This window comes from Barbus barbus (genome assembly GCF_936440315.1).
Source record: "Barbus barbus genome assembly, chromosome: 43".
NCBI lineage: Eukaryota > Metazoa > Chordata > Actinopteri > Cypriniformes > Cyprinidae > Barbus > Barbus barbus.
In genome coordinates, this window is record NC_136721.1 from 7,982,456 (window position 1) to 8,004,227 (window position 21,772).

General features: G+C 35.5%; 1 protein-coding gene and 1 long non-coding RNA gene across 4 annotated transcripts; both read left to right on the forward strand.

The window, feature by feature from the left end:
* Positions 1 to 3,662: 3,662 nt before the first annotated feature.
* serpinf1 (serpin peptidase inhibitor, clade F (alpha-2 antiplasmin, pigment epithelium derived factor), member 1) lies at positions 3,663 to 9,165 on the forward strand. Of its 3 annotated transcripts, XM_079405814.1 has the most exons (9): positions 4,646 to 4,708; positions 5,780 to 5,843; positions 5,921 to 5,942; positions 6,032 to 6,110; positions 6,218 to 6,373; positions 6,465 to 6,665; positions 6,848 to 6,987; positions 7,680 to 7,890; positions 7,988 to 9,165. In XM_079405814.1, the coding sequence occupies exons 4-9, from the start codon at positions 6,074 to 6,076 to the stop codon at positions 8,251 to 8,253; spliced, it is 1,011 nt and encodes a 336-aa protein (XP_079261940.1). In that variant the 5' UTR covers positions 4,646 to 4,708; positions 5,780 to 5,843; positions 5,921 to 5,942; positions 6,032 to 6,073; the 3' UTR covers positions 8,254 to 9,165. The 3 variants fall into 3 exon arrangements, with proteins under 3 accessions (XP_079261938.1, XP_079261940.1, XP_079261939.1); XM_079405812.1 differs by having other exon boundaries at positions 3,663 to 4,708; positions 5,921 to 6,110; XM_079405813.1 differs by lacking the exon at positions 4,646 to 4,708 and having other exon boundaries at positions 5,759 to 5,843; positions 5,921 to 6,110.
* A 7,918-nt stretch (positions 9,166 to 17,083) lies between these two features.
* Positions 17,084 to 20,674, forward strand: LOC306862208. Its single transcript, XR_013783549.1, has 4 exons — positions 17,084 to 17,152; positions 18,176 to 18,308; positions 18,444 to 18,539; positions 19,589 to 20,674. It is a non-coding gene; the product is annotated as an uncharacterized lncRNA (long non-coding RNA).
* The last annotated feature ends 1,098 nt before the right edge of the window (positions 20,675 to 21,772 follow it).

The window sequence follows — 21,772 nt, forward strand, 5'->3', positions numbered from 1 at the left end:
TAATATATCCACGTTATCTAACTGCAAATGTAGCATATACTGCCTATTATCTAAAAATAAACATTAACTATAACGCGTTTCATAAAATACAACTACTGGTCAGATTTCCGAGAGGTAAACTAATGCGTTAAAATCGATTTTAGCCCCTCCTGGACTCCATTCCCCAAACTCCACACACCTGTCACTTATTACACCCTCAGCTGTTTCCTATTGTCATGGACTATTTATACACCACACTCCCACTAATCTGTCTGGCCTAATTATTTGTTGTAGTTGCTGTTTAACTTTGGGGATACATGCACTGTGTTTGCGTCTTATGCATCACATTCCTTAACCTGTTTTGTTTTTTGCCATGTTGGCCTTTTTGTTCATTAAAAAGTATTCGTACCTACATTTGGACCCAGACCCCTGTTTACACGGTGATTTCACTTACCTTTCTGTGACAATAACTATCTGGCATGAAACTATCTGATGAAACTATGGCGCTATGTGCTTTTTAAAACCACTTTCATAGGTTTCACGGTATATTGTGGGCTCGGAAAATATGTGAATGCGCATGCCCAGTAGCCGCAGCTGTATCTCTTCTAACCTTAACCACAAATCAGACAGAAGAGCAGATTAACTTCGGTGGACTTAAAATGGTGTGTTCCGTGGTTGAAGTTAAAAACATTAAGTAAATATGAAAAGATATCGGTTCACGTGTTTGAACTGAGGCAATACAGTGATCTGTCACGACACAGTGAAGAGCCACAAAAAGGTATTTATTGTTTGAATTTCTTTAAAAATGACTCGACTTAAAAGCTGAGAGGCTTGTTTCATATCAACAGTAACCTGCTCTGTCTTCTCTGTCGGTGTGTTTCCTCTTTGCTCTGCGATGTGTTTTTCACTGCGTGAGAACAGGAGTGTAGTGTGAGTGTTTGTCGGTCATGGCAACAGTATTGGTGGTTAATCAAATATAGCAGCCAAAAGCCTGTGAAAGAAGCTTATGTGCAAAACTATAAGCATTTTCTTTCAGCGAAGTTGTTGCTGTTGTTTTTCTTCCAGTGACCTCAACCCATGCCTTGCTCTTTCATTGGCTGTAACTCGTCACCACACCTGACACCACGTGATGTCGAGTCGGCCGACCGGTCCAGATATTTGGCATGCTAGATATTTGTTTGGCGTCGGCGAGCATCTTTGATGCATCGTTGTGTAGGTCACACACAAAGATCGCGGAGCGCCGATCACCCGCAGATTTTCCCCCGATTACAGCCCGACCTGTCGGCGAGCTCGAAAATTTGCAAAGCGGGCTTAAAATCCTGTAGTGTGAACTAGCCTTAAGTCATTATTATGAGAAAATAAGTCATTATTACGAGGAAGTTTCTCATTATTTCGAGAAACTAAGTCATTAATTATGAGAGTTTCTCATTATGCATGAGATTTTTTTTTTCTCCCTGAATATTATATTAACTCATAATTATGAGAAAGTTTCTCATTATTATGGCATAGTAAGTCATTATTATGAAAAAAAAGTTTCTCAAGACACTTTGTCATAATTATGAGAAAGTATCTCATTATTATGACTTAGCCTACAGAATTATATTTTTTCTCAAAGTGGCGGAACGGGCTTCCATAGAATTCAATTCAGACTTTTTTTTTTTTCTCAGAATTGCTTGATATGAACTCGCAATTATGTGAAAAAAATTCTGATTATTATTAGGGCTAATAATAATAATAATAATCGTTAATTTAGATCGTTAATTACACAAAAATAACGCGTTAAATTTTTTTAACGCATTTTAATCGCACTTATTTTTGCACCGCGGAACGTTTCTCACTGGATGAGTTTCGGCGGACCGATTATACTGGAGCACCTACTAGCGTTCAGACAAAAGACGCAAAGAACGGACTTGCGTTTTCGTGGAGACCGGTCTTGCCTATGAGGCGCCGGACTAGACAAAAGTCAAGCGAACACGGGGAGAGTGCGCGAGAGAGAGCTTCCTTGGAAGAACGAACTCGGAAGGACAGGAGAACACAGAACGCACACTTATGAGAATTTAATTACTGCGTTCCTGCTTAACTGACCGCATAGTCTCAGCATAAGAAACGGCCAATGAACAATCAATATTACAAAATGTCATAACTTATTAAAACATTTCATACTATTATAGATACTACTTTCATATAATTGTATTGTGTTTTATTTTACAGCGTTATATGTTTTACTGTTAAGATTAATTTTAATATGCCAATAAAAATGCAGACTTTCTCCGGCTCTTATAACTTTATTAAAATTAACCAAAACAAAACGATAAATGTTTACTTTCAACTTGAAGAGCCGTTAAGTATTTGTGAGAGCGACTTTAAAGCTTACAGGTTTCCATACACCGGCCACCCACAGCATTTTCTGGGATTTCTAACGGCTCGATTCTCTCAAGTCTGCACTCGATGCATCCTCAGTTTAAAGAACATATCCGGGCACTTTCATGCATCCTCTATTCACCTTATTTTGCAACGCGGAAGTAAATACGATGACGTACTTCCTTATAATGTGTTAGACTTCCGTTTCGCTACCTTGTAGGTAAGGAGCGATGTGGGGAGAACACTGTTAAACGCTGTGATGGTAAATATTTACCACACCCGCGGTGTATAACACAGTGGGAGGATGAAATTAAAAAGTGGCCTGCCATAACTTATGAGGACATTTTCAATTTTTTTGTGTTGTCGCTCGGAGTAGACGGGTCTTCGATGCGGAATTCTAAAAGCACGGAGGCATATCAGTAGCTACGTTACCTGCACAGCGGAAAAGTCGGTCGAGTGCTGGTACATGAAATAGACAGCGATTTCGTGTTTTTAAAAGCAGACGTGAATGCAAGTCAAAGTGGCGCAAATGTGCATTCAGAATGTTAGCTTCATTCACCATTCATTTCATGGACAAAATATGCAGTGAAATATGCAATGAAAGTGAATGGTGACTGTGGCTAACATTCTGAATAATGTCTCCTTTTTTGTTCCGCTGAGGAAAGTATTCAAAGTATTGGAATGATGTGAGTAAATGATGAGTAAATGATGAGTAAATGACATGTTTTATCTCTTTCATCTGTGAAAGCACTTGTTGATAGTTTTAAATTAGTAATTAAATTTTGTGGTCCTTATCCGTAAACTGATTACTGTGCTGTGCAACATTAGGTCGGATTAATAGCATCCAAAATAAGTTATAAAATAACTTAAATATGTGTTTCCTTTTGTTCCATGAGTTTTGAAAAAGTGACGAATTGGTGTTTATTTACCTAGCACTGCTAAACTGTATCATTTTCAGTGTATGTTGGAGGGGGGGGGGGGGATCACAATAAATTGCATCTTGACAATATGATTTGTGTTTGTGTGTGTGCATATACAGGGAGAAAAAAGTGATATAAGATCTTGAAAATAGCTTCTTCGCCCTTCGGAGGTGCGTGCAAATCATAGGGTGCCCCACATCCACATTCAGCTCTTGTGCGTGGATTATGATCAAAACAAATGTCTTGCAGGTATTTTTTACGTTTGAACCAGCTATTATGACACCCCCTAACTGCGCAAAGTACGCCAGTCTTTCTGTAGTCCATATTAAAAGTTAACTAGCCTGTAAAATCTACACAGTCGACGCAAAACTACGTAATCACAATACAACTAATATTAGCGGAAGTGCTTTACCGGAAATCTGACACATTATAGTTCGAAAATGGCGGCGTCCGCGTTTACATGAAAAATAAGGTGAATACTTGCATTCTTGAGAATTGGAACTGAACTTCGACGGTTAATGATGACGTAGAACGAGAACACAAGGACGCAAGATCGCTGAAGAACGCATATTGAGAAACAGCCAAAGACAAACCACAGTGAACATGGACAAAGAAACTGATGAGACCGCTTTGGTTGGCCCTGTGGATGGGAAATTTAAAAGTCCATATAAAAAAACTTACTTCTCACTGTTCTCAGGTCAAATATTTATATGCGATTAAAATGCGATTAATTTCGATTAATTAATTACAAAGCCTCTAATTAATTAGATTAATTTTTTTAATCGAGTCCCGGCCCTAATTATTATAGAATTCTGACTATATCTCGCAATTCTGACTTTATAACTCGCAATTGCAAGTTTATATCTCACAATTCTGTGAAAAAAGTCAGAATTGTGAGATGAAAAAGTCGCAATAAACCCTTTTTATTATTATTCAGTGCATGGCGGAAACGGGCTTCTATAGTAACAAATAAAATGCTAAAAAAAAAGACAGTAACAAATTAAATGCTAAAAAAAAGACTAAATGAGACCCCCCCCCCCCCCCCCCATGCCTGTAAAGAGCAGCAAATGGGCGGCGTTACAAACGAATGCTCTCTGACATTTAAATAAATACTTAATCCAAAATTGCAGTGTTTCCATTGGTGAATATATTTCTGAACTAATAGCCTATATTCGTTATCGTTTACTTTCATGCGTGCACTGAATGTTTCGTTGTCACGAGCTGAAAGAATCAGCAACGAATCCGAACGATTGGTGAACGGACTTTGAGTCACTGAGATGAATCAAAGCTCTCACCACTATCTCCTCAGACGTTACAGACCACCTTCTAGCGTCAGCAAAGGGTGGGATTCTTAACTAAAACACTGCTGATGCATCTGCTCGAGCACAGTAGGTGGAGAGAGCTGTGAGCTGAGAATCTGCAAGAGACGACAGTAAAGTAGAAAACAGGTCAGATCCTTTTAAAATCGTTATCAAACTTTTGTAATCCCTTAGTTCTTTAATGTAAATGGTTAAGTGTATAAGTTTTTTTTTTTTTTTAAACTGTCCAGTTTCTTCTCTTCTTTAAGACTACTCTGGGTGTTTGTTACTTCAGCATATATTGTCTAAGTAAACAAGCAAGATCTTGTTTGCTTTTCGTGATAAGAACGATGAATGCAAAGAATATAAAATGAACTGCTAAATAATTTATATATTTTTCCTCTTAAAGGTTTTTTCCCTCTACTAATAATTATTAGATATTGCATGAAAAGTTCCACTAATATGTATTTTTTCAGATTGTTGATGTGGAATGTGAATTAAGTTGAGCTCAGACATATGCAATGGATATGGATTCACACTCAACTCTTTAACTGCGTGGCAGATACAGTGAGGGAGCCATTTAGATGAATGTGAAAATATCAGTGTTAGGAGTATTTTTTTCCATTGATGGACAAGAACTCGGCGAGAATGTTTAATGGCAAACAGATGTGCTGAAGAGACATGGAAAAATTTCAGAGCATGTTGGAATCTGCTGCAGGAACATTTCTTGAACCTCTGCCTGAAGTTAACTGTGTCAAGTGTTATGTAAAGGCTAGGGATTTTTAACTTATTTTCTTTTTTTATTGCAAGTGTTTGAAGATTATGCAGTTTTTATGTATAAATGTAGTATATATGTCCAGTCTTTAGATTGGGGAAAGTCAATGTTTAAATTTTATATAAAATATAGTAAAAACCTTTAGTATATTGAGGTTCAATGTGATCTGTTTGTTATTTATTCATATTTTTATATATAATTATGTGGCATTTACCAACTTATCTAATCAGAATATTTTTATGTATTGCTACCAAGGTGTAAAAAAAGTTAACTTATTTATGAAGAGTTTGGTGTCACGGGTCACCGTAGCCTTTATTTTATTTTATTATATTAAAAAAATTATAATTAACACTCTAAAATTGGATTTTCTTGGGTGTCTGTACAAAGGGGTGGTCTTCATCACAGATGCTGAGCTTTTAACTATGTATTTTAACTGTATTTATCAGGATGAGGAAGGTAGTCGTGCTGTTTGGTTTATGGAGTCTTCTGTCCCTCTCACATGCTCAGTTGGTAAGGTCTTCATGAGTCCTCAGATACATTCTCTTCACTGTAATTCCACTGGTTATAATGGTCCACTTCTGCTACAGACAGATACAGCAGAGGCTGAAGGTGAGGAAGAGGCGGTTGACCTTTTTACTACTCCACGCACCAAGTTGGCTGCCGCAACCTCTGATTTTGGCTTCAACCTGTTCCGTCAGCTGGCAGAACGCGATCCCAAGGCCAGCATCTTCCTGTCCCCCATGAGTATCTCAGCAGCCTTTACGCAGCTTTCAATGGGTGGGGCTTTGCTTCACTATGGAAGACCATACTTTTCTTACAGCAATCATCTAAGATTTTAGCTTGAGATCATTAATCTCCAATTTGTTTTTTGCCATTTGTCATAGGGGCATCTGAACGGGCCGAGAAACAGATTTACAGGGCTCTCCGCTACCACACCCTGCAAGACAGTCAGCTCCATGACACGCTGAGAGACCTTCTATCCTCACTCAGAGCATCTGCCAAGGGCTTCAAGTCAGCAGATCGCATCCTTTTGGCTAGGAGTTAGTGTTTTTCCTTTTAAATGGGTGTGGTTGTGCATGTTTTCAAGAGAGAGAATAACTGTGCACGTTTTCATTTATCTCTGTGTTTCAGAACTTCGTCTCAGGCTGGAATACCTCAACAGTGTAGAGAAGCAGTATGGGTTACGCCCTCAAACTCTTGCGGGTGGAGCCCGGGACCTTAAGACTGTTAATGATTGGTTTAAACAGCAAACTGGTGGAAAAGTGGAACAAGTCATTCCTTCGCTTTCTCGTAACACAGCTGTGTTGCCTGTGGGAGCAGCCTTCTTAAAAGGTAAATGGGCTCTGATTGATTCTCTTGCTCTTTAATATATCTCTTATGCAGTACTTTAACAGAGGGGAATGGCTAAATATACTGAATATAAATATATTGAAATATAATCTTGACAAACTTTTGTGGAGATTTGTTTTTCACCATGCAGTGATATGAGTGATTTGTATTTATTATTTTTGCAGGTAAATGGATAACTAGGTTCGGCAAAGCTAATAAGATGGAGAACTTCCAGAGGGATGGAGAATCCCCAGCTCTTATTCCCATGATGGAGCAAGAGAATTACCCAGTGAAGATGGGTATTGACTCTGACCTTGGCTGCACGGTATCAGTACCTGTTGTTTTATGCATGTACAATTATTATATTAAGTGTGCAGTTCCTTCTCCTTTAATGTGGTGTGCACTATACAAACAAAGAAGTTGACAATATGAACAGAGGGTGGACAGTACCAATACATTAAGGTTTTCATACTTTTCATACAGTTGCACAAACTTGAGACAATTGTACTGTGAACATGCCACATTTGAACATGGAAATGTGAAAATAATAGTGTGTCTATGGTTGAAGGCAATGTTTTTAGTTGATAACATAAAATTGGTTTTGTTTCTCATTCAGAACTTTCATAAGAAGGCTTGGATTTAAAGTCATGCAACATATGGGATTCTGCAAGTCATGTGATCCCTTGAGGCGACACACTCCAAGTAGAATCAAGCATATTTTACATCAAATTTTAAAGGAATAGTTCACCCCAAAACAAAAACAAACAAAAAAAATAGCTGAAAATATTACTCATTTAAGATGTAGATGAATTTGTTACTTCAACGGAACAGATTTGGAGAAATTTAGCATTACTTGATCACCAATCAATGATCCTCTGCATTGAATGAGTGCTGTCAAAATTCAAACAGCTGATAAAAGCATCACAATAATTATCACTTAATGTCTTAAGTGAAAAAAAAAAAAAATTCTGAGTGCATTTAATTTGGTATTTGCTCATGTCTGTTTATCTGATACAGATAGCCCAGGTTCCAATGGAGGATGGAATAAGTATGTATTTCTTCTTACCCGATGAGGTGACACAGAATCTAACTCTAATAGAGGAAGCACTTACAGCTGAATTTGTCCAGGACCTTTCCAATTCCCTCCATGCAGTACAGGTGCTGCTTACACTTCCTGTTATCAAACTCAGTTACAGCAAAGACCTGCTGCCCTCCCTCTCTGACCTGGGTAAGACAACCACCATTCCACATTTATGCTAGTTTATCACTTTATTATTTTGTTATATAATTTGTCACTGTCTCCCTTATTTGTTCTCCTTTGTCAGGCCTGTCTGAATGGTTGGCAGAGACAGACCTGGTCAAAATTACCAATCAGCCAGTTAAATTAAATGCTGTCCATCATAAGGTTGTCATGGAAACAGCTCCAGAGGGTGCAGAGTATGCCAGCACCACCCCCACTGTCAACGGCCAGTCGCTGGCTCTAAAATACCGCGTAGACCGGCCTTTCCTCTTTCTAGTCAGAGATGAGCCATCAGGCGCACTTCTCTTCATCGGGAAAGTGCTGAACCCACGTGACATAGGAAGGGTATGAGACAGACACACTTACACTAACAAATACAAACAAACGAGAGACCAGCAACTTATATATGAGCTCATTTTAAACCCAAGTATATTAACGGAAAATAAATATTTGATATATCTTGACTTAAATGGTCATTTGGAGCAAAATGAACACAGCCCATTGACATTTTCAACATACTTGCGCAATACGAACTCAAACATTGGCATGTGCACACATTCAAACTCAAGCTATACTTCTGATGATATGGTCCACTTGTGCTTTTATTAGGGATATTTTATGGATGGATTAATTTACATGTTCTGGATCTTAGCCATACAATCTACATTAGTATTGATGGATAATAACTTGATGCTCTGAACTTTTCGCAAAAAAATCCCTCAGGTATTAACAGCTGCTATAACAATTCTGAAATTATGGAGTATGTATCTCAAAAGCATATTGTAATGACCACCATCTTTTTGTATAACACTTCCTTTGAGTGTACGATACATTTATCATATGACTTTAATTAACAGTCCCTCAGCAATAACGAAATTATACTCAAATTAAATTCAGTTGATATTCCCATATGTACATTTAATACCAGCCATAAATATACTGAATTTGTATATTATGCTGATTAAAATAAAGTACAAAAAAAACCTTTCAATCAGAATCTTCTTGTTCCCTGATATTTGTTTATCAAATGCTTGAATAACTGAAATTTCCAGGTATTTAATGTGTATTAACATATAGCATATAACAATAGCATCTATGTATAGCATATTTAGAATTACTGATTTTGTTTTTACATTGTATTTTAATTTCTGGTCTCAAAACACTTATTTTGTTATGATTATTAAAGATATGAGAATATGCAAACACTTTCTTATTACCTGGTGGTTTGATTTTAAATAAACAGGCTCTAAGTTCAGCTTCTTTAAGTGAGCATTTAAACCAGTGATTTTCAATCCTGTTCCTAGGGACCCACTGCTCTGCACATTTTGCATGTCTCCCTTATCTGACGCACTCATTTGAGTTCATGGAGCTCTTTCCTAATGAGCTGATGATCTGAATCAAGTGTGTAAATTACCTCAGGGCACCTCAGTCGTGGTATTGAGGGTGGAGAGAGCGCTGGACATTCACTCCTCCCACCTACAATCCCTGCCGGCCCGAGACTCGAACCCGCAACCTTTGGATTACGAGTCCGACTCTCTAACCATTAGGCCATGACTTCCCCAAAAGAACAATGATATACAAATCATGATACTTTATAAGTCTGCTTTATTTTTCAGTTGAAAATGAAATATAATAGCATACATCGACAATGATCACTAATATTGTTTCTAAAACAAAAGGCAATAAGAAAATGTCTCCATATAAAAAAAATACTCAATTCAAACCTAAAGGAGACACAGTTGTCATATTATTCGAAATTAATGTAAAATCTCTTTTGGAGCAAATCATATTTGGAGCAAAACTTGAAGGATCTCCCCGGATAAAGGTGCGTGCAGACACGGCTATGTTTTTTTTTTGGAAAGGAAAAGATCTTTTCTCAGAGCACCCTGGACAATCTGTTTCAGGTTTTGTGGAATGGTGGGAAAAATAAGCTTCGTTTTGTTCTAAAGAAACATTCAACTAAACTCCCCAAACTTGCAGTTTACAATGAAAGCTACAACATACTTTTATCCACTTTGACTAGTTTTGAGCACATTTCAGGGCATTTTCTCTTTCATCTTTACCTATTCCTTCATCTCTTTTCAACAGTCTTTTCCTTAAGCTTATAAATGCATATTTATAAATGCATTTCTCAGGGTCTACTGCAATGTCTATTTATGCATTATTTTAAATAATAATAATAAAAACATATGCACCCTGTGTGTGATGGTGCATCCTCTAGAGTCTAGACTAGAGCAGGGGTTCTCAACCCTGGTCCTGGAGGGCCACTGTCCTGCAGAGTTTTGCTCCAACCTTGATCAAACTCACCTGCCTGTATCTTACTAGTAATCCTGAACAGCTTAATTAGCTGGTTCAGGTGTGTTTGATTAGGGTTGGAGCTAAAAATAGCAGGACGTGGCCCTCACGGACCAGGATTGAGAGAGCCTGCTCTAGAGGTGTGTCATTTGAAAAAGTAAGCAAGGCCTGTCTAAATGCATTTTAACAGGTCCCAATCCAGGTCATTGTGTACCATAAACAGTAGACACGACCGCTGAAAAAAGTCATGTTGCATTCATTTTTAAACCATTTTAACTCCTAAATTGCTAGTAAATTTCACAGATAATTGCAAAGATATTAAATGGCAAGTAACACACACACACACCTCTATCTCTCTCCCCCTCTCTCTCTCTCTCGCTCTAAATATATATATAGATATAGATATAGATAGATATAGAGAGAGAAAGATATTATTAGGGGTGCAACGGATTGTAGATGATCCGTGATCATCTAGGACCAGACCCCAGGCTCGGCACGCATGTGATTCGCGGGTTAAGTTTAACCATCATGGAGTGAAATTTTATCATTTGCACATGTTTTGTCTTGACAATTTACCATAGACTGTTAAAAAAACAAAAAAAACAAAACATGGACGTAGTGTCCGTAATGTCGAGTCTGTCCTCGCTGCAGCCTGTAGCACGATGACGTACTGGATCAGATCCAATACATGGATGTTTTATGCGCAAAGTGGGGCTGTCATTAAAGCTAGTATTAAATGTAAATTAAACTGTAATTACGAGATGTATAGGTGTGTTTCACAGGCTTACACAAATTATAGTATACTGTGATTTTAAACCAGTAGTGCAGGTTATTGAAACTTTTTTTTTTAAGCAAGGATGGCATAGTTTTGAATGAACCAGTTTAGTTTTTATTAGTTTGATTCGTTTTGGAAATACAAATCTACTAATTACAATTTTGTTTGTTCTTTATGAAAAAATGGGTTCTATTGTCTTTTTTTCCCATAATAGTCTTATAGTTCTGTCAATAATTTGTTCGTGAATCAAATATTATTTTTCGTTCTCACTCTCTGTGCTATAGGCCTACGTGACAGAGTATAAAAGTTATAGGCCTACTAAAATATGCGGACATCATTTTTTATACCGTATAAAAATAAAAAGAAGAAAAACACAATTTCTATTTTTTGTGTGTTATTCATATGCAAGTTAAATCCCTGGAGATAGATCTAATGGCTAAAGACATACCATCCATTCCTTTACGAGAGCTCTCTCTCTCTCTCTCTCTGTCTCTCTCTATGAAGACTTTTTTTGAGTGTTTTGTGTTATATTATCAGACGATTTGTGAAAAGCAACTAATAAAACATTTGTTACCTGACTGAGGCATTATTAGTGAGGTAAAGTCTTATTATAAATGTAATGTTTTTTTTTTATTATTATTAGCCTATTGAAAATGTATGTAATAGCTATATAAACAAAATGGATCGGCATTAATTTAATATCCTCTATGAAATTTAAATAAACATGACGGATACAATCAAAAAGACATTTAAGCTAACTCTGTCAGAGTGATGCATATCTTTATAATTAGCTATTTACAGTGCAACATCTGGATATGAAGAGTTAATTTGCAAAAACAGATAACTGTTTTTAACAATTCTCAGAAATAATGTTTCTTCTACGGTGGCCCAGTAGTGCACAACACAACGCAATTAAAAAAGCAAACATAAGCTCACTACACAACGACATTAAGCCACAACACAAGACAATTAAAAAAGCATAAGCTCACAACACAACGACATTAAGCCACAAAACAACACAATTAAAAAAGCAAACATAAACTCACAACACAATTAAAAAAGCATCAAACTGCAGTTGGGTTATTTTGACTAGGTTAAAAATAACTAAAAAACAAACAAACAGCTAATTAACACAACAAAACACAATAAAAACATAACATAATTAAAAACATGATTTTTGAAAATAAAAACAAACGGAGGTATCTGTTTTTGCAAATAAACTCTTCATATCATGTTACAGTGCTTATTGTATTCTTCTAATAATGGATACAGCACTGATGTGGGCATCCTGGCGATAACATATGAAATGAAAAAAAATAAATAAATAACTTTGAAGTTGCCAGTAAAGACAAAAACATCATGGATGAATTTAGACAAAGTTTTTACATTGTAATGTAATGTAGGTCATCGCGTATTGTAATGTAGATCAAAAACCCTTAATTGCTACATGTACTGTTAGACTTCACTTAGACTAAAGCGCTTTGGGTAAAAGCGTCTGCAAAATGATTAAATGTAAATAAAAATATGAATTTATTCGCGACCTAAACAGTGCATGCGCGTAAAACATCCACTATGTATTGGATCTGATCAGTGGCGGAGCTAGAGTTTTATGCATGGGGTGGCCAGGGGGTGGTCAAGGCTAATTCAGGGGGTCCATGGACCATGACAGAAAATCTAACTCCAACCTGGCATAAAAAAAGCATGAATAAATCATACAAGTGCTAATTACTTCACATTACCACACATTAGCTATACATTCCTACCGCAACTTAAAATGTTAGTCTATTGAAACTTATTTCTCTTAATTCTCTCACCTCATTAACCAGTGGCTGGAGCAGCCTGGAGTTAGAATTCATGAATAATTAACAAGCCTGTGATTAACACTACCAGTCAAAAGTTTTGGAACAGTAAGATTTATAATGTTTTTTAATTCTCTTCTGCTCACCAAGCCTGCATTTATTTGATCCAAAATACAGCAAAAGCAGTAATATTGTGAAATATGTTTACTATTTAAATAATTGCTTTCTATTTGAATATATTTTAAAATTTAATGTATTCCTGTGATTTCAAAGCTGAATTTTTAGCTCAAAAAACATTTATTATTATTATTATTATTGAAAACAGTCGAGTAGAATTTTTCAGGTTTCTTTGATGAATAGAACGTTCAGAAGAACAGCATTTATCTGAAATAGAAATATTTTGTAACATTATAAATGTCTTTATCATCATTGCTAAATAAAAGTATTAATTTCTATAATACCCCTCAAAAAATAAAAATAAATAAATAAATAATTATACTGACTCCAAGCTAAAAAAAAACATATTTCAGATAAATGCAAATGTTTTGATCTTTGTATTCATTAAAATAATCCTGAAAAAAATTACTCAACTGTTTTAAATATTTGTAATAATAATGATTTAAAAAAAGTTTCTTGAGCAGCAGTAAATCAGTATATTATAATGATTTCTGAAGGATCATGTGACACTGAAGACTGGAGTAATGATGCTGAAAATACAGCTGCGCATCACAGAAATGCATTACATTTTAAAGTATTTTCAAATAAAGCAATTATTTTAAATAGTAAACATATTTCACAATATTACTGCCTTTGCTGCATTTTGGATCAAATAAATGTAGGCTTGGCGAGCAGAAGATAATTCTTTAAAAACATTAATAATCTTATTGTTCAAAAACTTTTGACTGGTAATGTACACTTTATTTTTCTATTTTTTTCTAAACTAAACTATTGTTAAGGTTAAAGTAACAATCGGTTTGTATACAAGTTAATATAAGTTCATTTTTATAATAACGTTATATCTATTCATTTTAATTAATTATAATTTTAAAAAAGAGCAATTGAGTAAATATTTAAATGTAATTTTTGCAAAATGTTCTATTTTTCTCAAGTTTATGGACACTGGGTGGATTTTCTTTTATGTGCCAATGTTTTCTAGCTGCTATCTTTCCCCGGTTGAAACACTCATTGAGTGATTACATGAGACACTATTCATTCAGTAAGTTATAGTGTATCTTTCAGCATGGATCGGATGTTCATTCAGTGTTGACGTCATGCTAATAAAATGCACTCCTGCACGCTTGAATTTAAAAAGCGGGAGCGCGCATGATCCGTGACCGTCACGCCAGCCACTGAACAGCCCCAAAACTGTTTTTATCGTTTGAAATTCTTAATAAAACTAACATAATTTGAACGCTGAGACTTTGTTTCATGTTATTATATGTGAGCTGTTCTGTCGTGTCGGTCAGCTCGTTGTCTATATATGTCCTCTCTGCTCTGCGCTGTTTTTCTCTGTGGCGCGAGAGCGTGCGTGAGAGGCTGGAAATGGACGAGACGAAGCGCGAACACCAAACGCGTCACATCCTTGAGGTCGAGGCTAAAATAAACGCTTATTTCAGTAACAAAGAAAATGAAATCGTAGCATATAATTTTTTTTCGGTGGCCGATCCGATGTCAGGGGTGTCCGTCCAGTGCCACCCTGGACACCTCTCTGGCTCCGCCACTGGATCTGATCCAGTAGTCATCGTGCTACAGGCTACAGCGAGGACCTCTTGAGTGTGTCACTACGCCTCACTCTGGGACAATCGAAAATGGGCAAAGAAGCGGGATGTGGGCGGAGATGGTTGCTGAAACCACGCCCGCCTAGCTCGCCAGTGGTGACAGCAGAGGCAATCCGCCTGTCACTCAACTGTCCACGCTTTTAAATATGCAGAGCTTTAAGGCTCAATATAATTTAAACAGATGAGTTATAAAAAGAATCACCTCTCACAGTTGTCATGAAAGGCAAAATTAGCTATACAGACCAAAATAATTTTTTGAACCAAGCTGTAAACATGTTTTTATCTGCTGTAAAGTTGGCCATTTTAACATGGGGAGTCTATGGGATTGACTCCCTTTTGCAGCCAGCCTCTAGCGGCCAGTTGACGAATTACAGTGTAAATCACTTCCATGTTGGTTTCCCGGGACAGACCGGAAGGTTGCAGCTTGCAATTTACTCATTCAAACTATTTCAAACCATTCAAGCAAAAGAGAACATACGCGCTGTTTTTTTTTTTTTTTGTTATTTATTTATTTTACACACACCTGTTATTTTTTTATTTTAACCTCTGCTGCACACACCCGAAGCGAGCACAGCAGAGAGAGAGAAAGAGAGAGAGAGAGAGAGAGAGAGAGGCGCGATTCACACAGATTGATTCCTCTTTCACTTCCATTTGAAGGGAAACATACACACAAACATATGTTTAAATACCTGTTTTGGTAAGTATTCTGATAAACACAGTTGGTTATGTCTTAACCCTTGTGCATCAATAAAAAAAGTTACACTTAGGTCTAACCCTAAAATTAAAACATTTTTGAGAGCAAGGGGGCCCTATGCAGCTTGCATAGTCCGCGTATAGTGAAGATTGGCTCTGGTTAATGCATATCTCTGGCTTTCTTCCGTGATTTCACGTGTCTAAGAAAATGTTTAAAAATCTATAACAAATTATTCTCAATCTTACTCTAGAACATTGTAAATCTGAAGACTTTTGCTTTCGAGTGTTGTGCATTGGAAAGTGATTTATATTATAGGCTTAATAAAAATATAATTTGTTTATTAATTCACACATGCATTATTTTAGGTGGTTAAAGGTATAAAATAATTAGACTTTTTATTTATTTATTTGAAAGATTTAATTTATTTGATCAAAAATACAGTAAACACAATAATATTATGAAATATTACACTTAAAATAGTGGTTTTCCATTTAGGATATTTTAAAATGTCATTTATTTCTGTGATCAAAGCTGAATTTTCATCATCATTACTCTAATCTTCAGTGTCCCTTCAGAAATCATTTTAATGCTGCTTAATTTGCTGCTTAATTATTATCAGTTATTATTTGTGATCAATTATTAATAATGGTTTTTATTATTGGTATAATGGTTCTCAGTTAAAGAACAGCATTTATTTGAAATATAAGTACTTCGTAATAAGTGTAAATATCTTTACCGTCCCTTAAATCAATTTAATGCAACCTTGTTGAAGAAAAATATTTATATTTTTCAGTCTTACCCAAGACTGAATGGTATCACGTTTTCCACAAACATATTGTGCAGCACAACAGTTTTCAACATTCATAATAATCAGAAATGTTTATTGAGCAGCAAATTAGCATATTAGAATGCTTTCTGAAGGATCATGTGACACTGAAGACTGGAGTAATGATGCTGAAAATTCAGCTTTGATCACAGCAATAAATAATTTTACTATATATTTGCGTAAAAGACAGCTATTTTAAATTGTAACATTATATATTTCACAGTAAGGCAAGGCAAGGCAAGGCAAGTTTATTTATATAGCACATTTCATACACAGTGGTAATTCAAAGTGCTTTTACATAAAAGAAAGTGAAATAGACATTAAAATCAATAAAAACATGGAAATAAAAATAATAAAAACAAGGAATTTTAAAATGATACAGAAAATTATTTAAAATAAATTTAAAGAAAATGATTATACCTAAAATTTATTGCAGTCAGTTCGGACATATAGCACAGTGCTCATTCTACAAATGCACAGTTAAACAGATGAGTTTTGAGTCTTGATTTAAATGTGGCTAATGTTTTAGCACATCTGATCTCTTCTGGAAGCTGGTTCCAACTGCGGGTTGCATAATAGCTAAAAGCAGACTCCCCTTGTTTTGTGTGAACCCTTGGTATTTCTAACTGACTCGATCCTAATGATCTGAGTGGTCTGTTCGGTTTATATTCAGTGAGCATATCAGCAATATATTTACTGTTACAGTACTGTTTACTGTACACTGTAAAAAGTGATTTTTTGACTTTGTAAATAATGGAAACATTATTTAAGTATGTTTTACTAACAAATACTATTTTGTCTTTTTACTTAAAAATGGCATGTTTAATTCAATACATTACTTGCAGTTTCTTTGTCATTTATTGTTCTAAAATACATAAGTAAATTTAAATACAATCTCCTAAGTAATATTTACTTAGTGTTCGCCATCTAATCAAATCGCACCAAAAACTGAACAACTCAAGTAAAATGTACTCAATACAGCGAAATAATTGATGCGCATGCGCCTTTGGCTCCGAGTCCGAAGTGGCGCGCACAGAGGAAAGGAAGGGAGACTTCACGACGGCTAATTTGAATTTTAACACGGTAAGTTGTTAATATGCTTATTAATTAATTGAGGTATGTTTGCAGAAAAGTGTAGAGTTATTAAGCTATCTACAGTCCCAGTGGTGTGTGCCTACCGTTTCTTTTTTATCGAGTTACGGATGCTAACAGTGTTCATGTTAACAATGTTAACAGATATTTGGATAACGTTAAAACGTAATCTTAGTTTTGTTTTGTTAAACACATGTATAACAGAGTTAAATCATTACTAAATGAAGCTGTTAATATAGTTGACAGAGTTTGCGATTTGCACCACCATCCGTTATTAGCAAACGGCATCTCTGTCGAAAACAATTTTCTTAAGTTTTATATATAACGTTAATCTTGTCAGACGATTATTGTAAAGATGAGTTTTAACATCCATGCAAGCTTTGCCCTGTCGTGTTCGAGCATTCTGTCCCAGAAAAGATCGAGCTGCTGAAATGTAATAATCACCCTGTTTTTCGCTATTAATCACAGGATTAACGTTAGCTTTTAAAATGCACTGTACAAGGCTAATATTACCTTGAACTTTATTTATATTGTTTACCTATACTATCGGGTATGATAGCTATATATAGACATCGATAAGGTGACTGTACTGCACACTTTTGCAATTACACAAGTCTAAATGCTTGTTTAAATAAATCTTAATTACTTAACAATCAACCTTATTGAAGTTGTAAAGCCTGTATTTTATTTCATGATGTTCTTTTACTGACCAACATCCACTTTACACGTGGTTGATATCTACAAGCAATTGGAGATTCTAATTTGTTTCCATATGAGTGTTAATCTTAAAAAAAGTTAGTGTAGTTTAAAATATTATGATAAATGATTCAAAATACATGCCATGAATGACACTGGCAAATTATTCATTTTTAATTTACATAACTGCATAACCACAGTCAATGAATTGTAAAGGTACATTTAGTTGTAAGCGTATTTCATGTCAGTAAGGTCAATAAATTTATTTACAATTGTTAAATTAATTCTGACATGAACATTTTATTTTCTTTGTTTTAGATCACGAATGAATTCAGAAGAATCACCACAATTTCCTTGGAGCGTACATTCTTGGAAAAGCTGGACTTCTATACTCCAAAACTCCTGGCTACATGGCATAAGAATTAGACATTTGCTGGATTCACTCAGCCAGGTAAAATGTAAAAATAATTTACAATTATGAATTACTCATGCGATAATATGCTGCTTCCTGACTCTGTAAATATGTTGTTATATGTAGATGTATACACATTTAATGTTCACTGCATTTTACTTCTGTTTTTAACAGCAAGAAGATAGGCTTGAAGAAAGGTGAGACGTTGTGATTCGCTGCCTCCTGTCTTTCCTGGGAGAATCAGCTGAGGAGCTCATTGAAGACCACCAGGTAGTACAGTTCAATTAAATTCAAATTTATTTGTATAGTGCTTTTTACAGTGTACAATGTTACAAGGCAGCTTTACAAAAAACACAATGTTGAATGATCAATAAATTGAAACAAATCAAAGAAAAAGCAATAATCAATTAATAGTCTAGTGCTGACTTTGTTTGACGTCCTTGCATGGCCTGGCATCATCATTGCACAAGTCTTGGGTCATCTAAGGTCTTACTGGGAGGCGGGGTCCAGACATGGATATACAATAATTAGTGTAGCAGCTAGCAGTTAGCTGGCTACATACACGGCTACATCCATTTCTATTTTTCCTTGATTTTGGATGTAGACAGTAGTGGTTTGACTGATATACTGTATTTGTGTTATGTGTTAGATGTTCTTTTTATTCCTGAGCCATTAAACCGTCTACAAGGAAATCTTCCACAATCTTTGTTTTTGCAGAATTTTCTGCATATTTGAACCCTGTCAAGCACTGACGATGATGCTGAGATCCATGTTTTCGTACTGAGGAACATTGAAAAGCTTATACACCATTGTTACAAAACTTAAAGAACACCCAGTGATGGTCAAGAAGGCAGCACCATACATTTAAATGTCAGGTGTATGTAAACGTTTGGACAGGATTACCAGTGTAAATTGATATTTTGTTTATATTTCTTATCTTTCATTTATATATTGTCTTTAGAAACCACTCAAATGTTTCCCAAAAGACATAACAATTTACACCAATTATCATTTCCAGAGGTTTACACCCTCCTGACTCTAAATGTACAGTGTTATCTTTATTAGCATCACTAAATGATTCTATCTACTGTAATAATTGTGTATAAGTCTCATTATTGTGTTCAATACACAACATATATGTTAACATCATACAGTTACTGCTGAAGAAACAGCATATTGGGTTTAAATATGCAGAAAATGCTAAAGATACTTAAGACTAGTGGACAGTTTGTCTCAGAAAAGGAACCCATTGAGGAAAATTGAAAAATTGATACTGTACAGTATTTTAACCACTTTGCACTGATTTGTGTATTTCACAGGATATCAGCAGAGACATGATTAAGGATACCTTCTCCAGTCATGTCATCAAAATCATCGTACTGAGCAGATCTGCAGAAGAGGAAGATGCCACTATATCTGATGTCATCATTGTCATCGAGGGAACTGAGGTGCTGCTGGTGTTGGTCCATTGTGTTTTCTGAGGTCCAAGGTCAACGCAGCCGTCTACCAGGAAGTTTTAGAGCACTTCATGCTTCCTGCTGCTGACCAACTTTATGGAGATGCAGATTTAATTTTCCAACAGGACTTGGCACCTGCACACACTGCCAAAGCTACCAGTACCTGGTTTAAGGACCATGGTATCCCTGTTCTTGATTGGCCAGCAAACTCGCCTGACCTTAACCCCATAGAAAACCTATGGGGTATTGTGAAGAGGAAGATGCAATACGCCAGACCCAACAATTCAGAAGAGCTGAAGGCCACTATCAGAGAAACATGGGCTCTCATAACACCTGAGCAGTGCCACAGACTGATCAACTCCATGCCACGCCGCATTGCTGCAGTAATCCAGGCCAAAGGAGCCCCAACTAAATATTGAGTGCTGTACATGCTCATACTTTTCATGTTCATACTTTACAGTTGGCCAACATTTCTAAAAATCTTTTTTTTTGCATTGGTCTTAATTGATATTCTTGATATTCTAATTTTCGGAGATACTGAATTTGGGACTTTCATTAGTTGTCAGTTATAATCATCAAAATTAAAGGAAATAAACATTTGAAATATATCAGTCTGTGTGTAATGAATTAATCTAATATACAAGTTTCACTTTTTGAATGGTATTACTGAAATAAATCAACTTTTTCATGATATTCTAATTTTATGACCAGCACCTATATACTGTTTTTTTTTAATATTTGCAACTGAGGTTGTTGTAAAATGTTTGTTTTATATGTTTAAATGTTTATGCATTTTAATGCACTGTGTGGTTGTTCTAAAAAAGTTTACTGGAGTAAAATGCACTATAGTGCACCATTTACCAGAACCACCAAACTGATGCACTTTTACTATTCTTTGTATTTCATGTTCCCATCTTTAAGGAATCTCAAAAATAAAAGTATTCAAGTAAAATGTATGTCAGTGTTATTTTATTGAACACCATTTAAATACATAAACAACATCAAGTAATGTTAAAATAATATTTAAAGTAAAGGTTACTCGAAATTTTAAATAAGATAACTAGGATTATTGTGTAAAAAAAACAAAACATTTATAAGCATTGCTTAAGTAAAATATATAAAAAACAGTCAATACAATTTACTGGGAAATTCCAAGTAAACTTTACTTGAGATTTTCTAATTAAAGCTACAGTTCCTTGTGTTTAGTTTTTACTCGGTAATTCAATTGAAATTACTCACATTTTCTAAGTGAAAAAACTTTCCTAACTTTTTTCAAGTAAATCCTACTCCAAATTTTTTTCAGTGTATTTTTCATTATCAAAATAATTTGTATTCTCTTTTCCACAATTGGAGCTAGGGTTGCAAAGGGGTGGAACATTTCCGGTAAATTTACGGAAACTTCCCAAAAATCCCAGACAGACTAAAAAAATTTCTGGAAAGTTTCTGAAATTTACTGGACATTTTCCAGCTTTTTGCAACCCTAATTGGAGCTCCATTCCTTAAAATAATAGATGTCAAGCTCCTGCAAAAGGACAAATAATGTATATGACCAATAGAAAAGCCCATAAAAACAGTCCGCATTCTGCACTATTCAAGTCTTAGATGATACCAGAGCCTTGTGTCATATGGACTGATAATATAGGTATTTAACTTTAGTGATATTAAACTGTCCCTCGTAAAAATTATTAAAAAAATTATTTACTATTTACCATATACACCAAGAAAAATTGTAATGTAAAGAAGTATGCCAGTCATTTATTGAGTGGTGGGGTGTGTTGTGGACCGGGTTTGGTGGGCCGCTCTGTGCCAAAAAGTCCAGGGCCACTTTATGTGAGATGTTGAAGGTGCAGATGAATTTCAAATGAAATCAGAATTACCCTGATTGATTATGTAAAACCCCCCCCAAAAAACCCTTGGCCTCTGCTTTAGAGAAGCTGGGCAGGAGGTGTCCTCCTTTAGTCCTCCTGTAAATGTAAACATTTTCCAGGATTTAAGTTTGAGATCATTGAGGTGGACAATCAAGCTTATTTTGAATGGAACAGGAGC

Coding starts and splice junctions, on each gene's coding strand:
- serpinf1 (XM_079405812.1), top strand. CDS start 5,781: ATGAGGAAGGTAGTCGTGCTGTTTGGTTTATGGAGTCTTCTGTCCCTC. Junction 5,844..5,920: donor CCCTCTCACATGCTCAGTTG/GTAAGGTCTTCA, acceptor CTTCTGCTACAG/ACAGATACAGCAGAGGCTGA. Junction 7,891..7,987: donor GCCCTCCCTCTCTGACCTGG/GTAAGACAACCA, acceptor CTCCTTTGTCAG/GCCTGTCTGAATGGTTGGCA.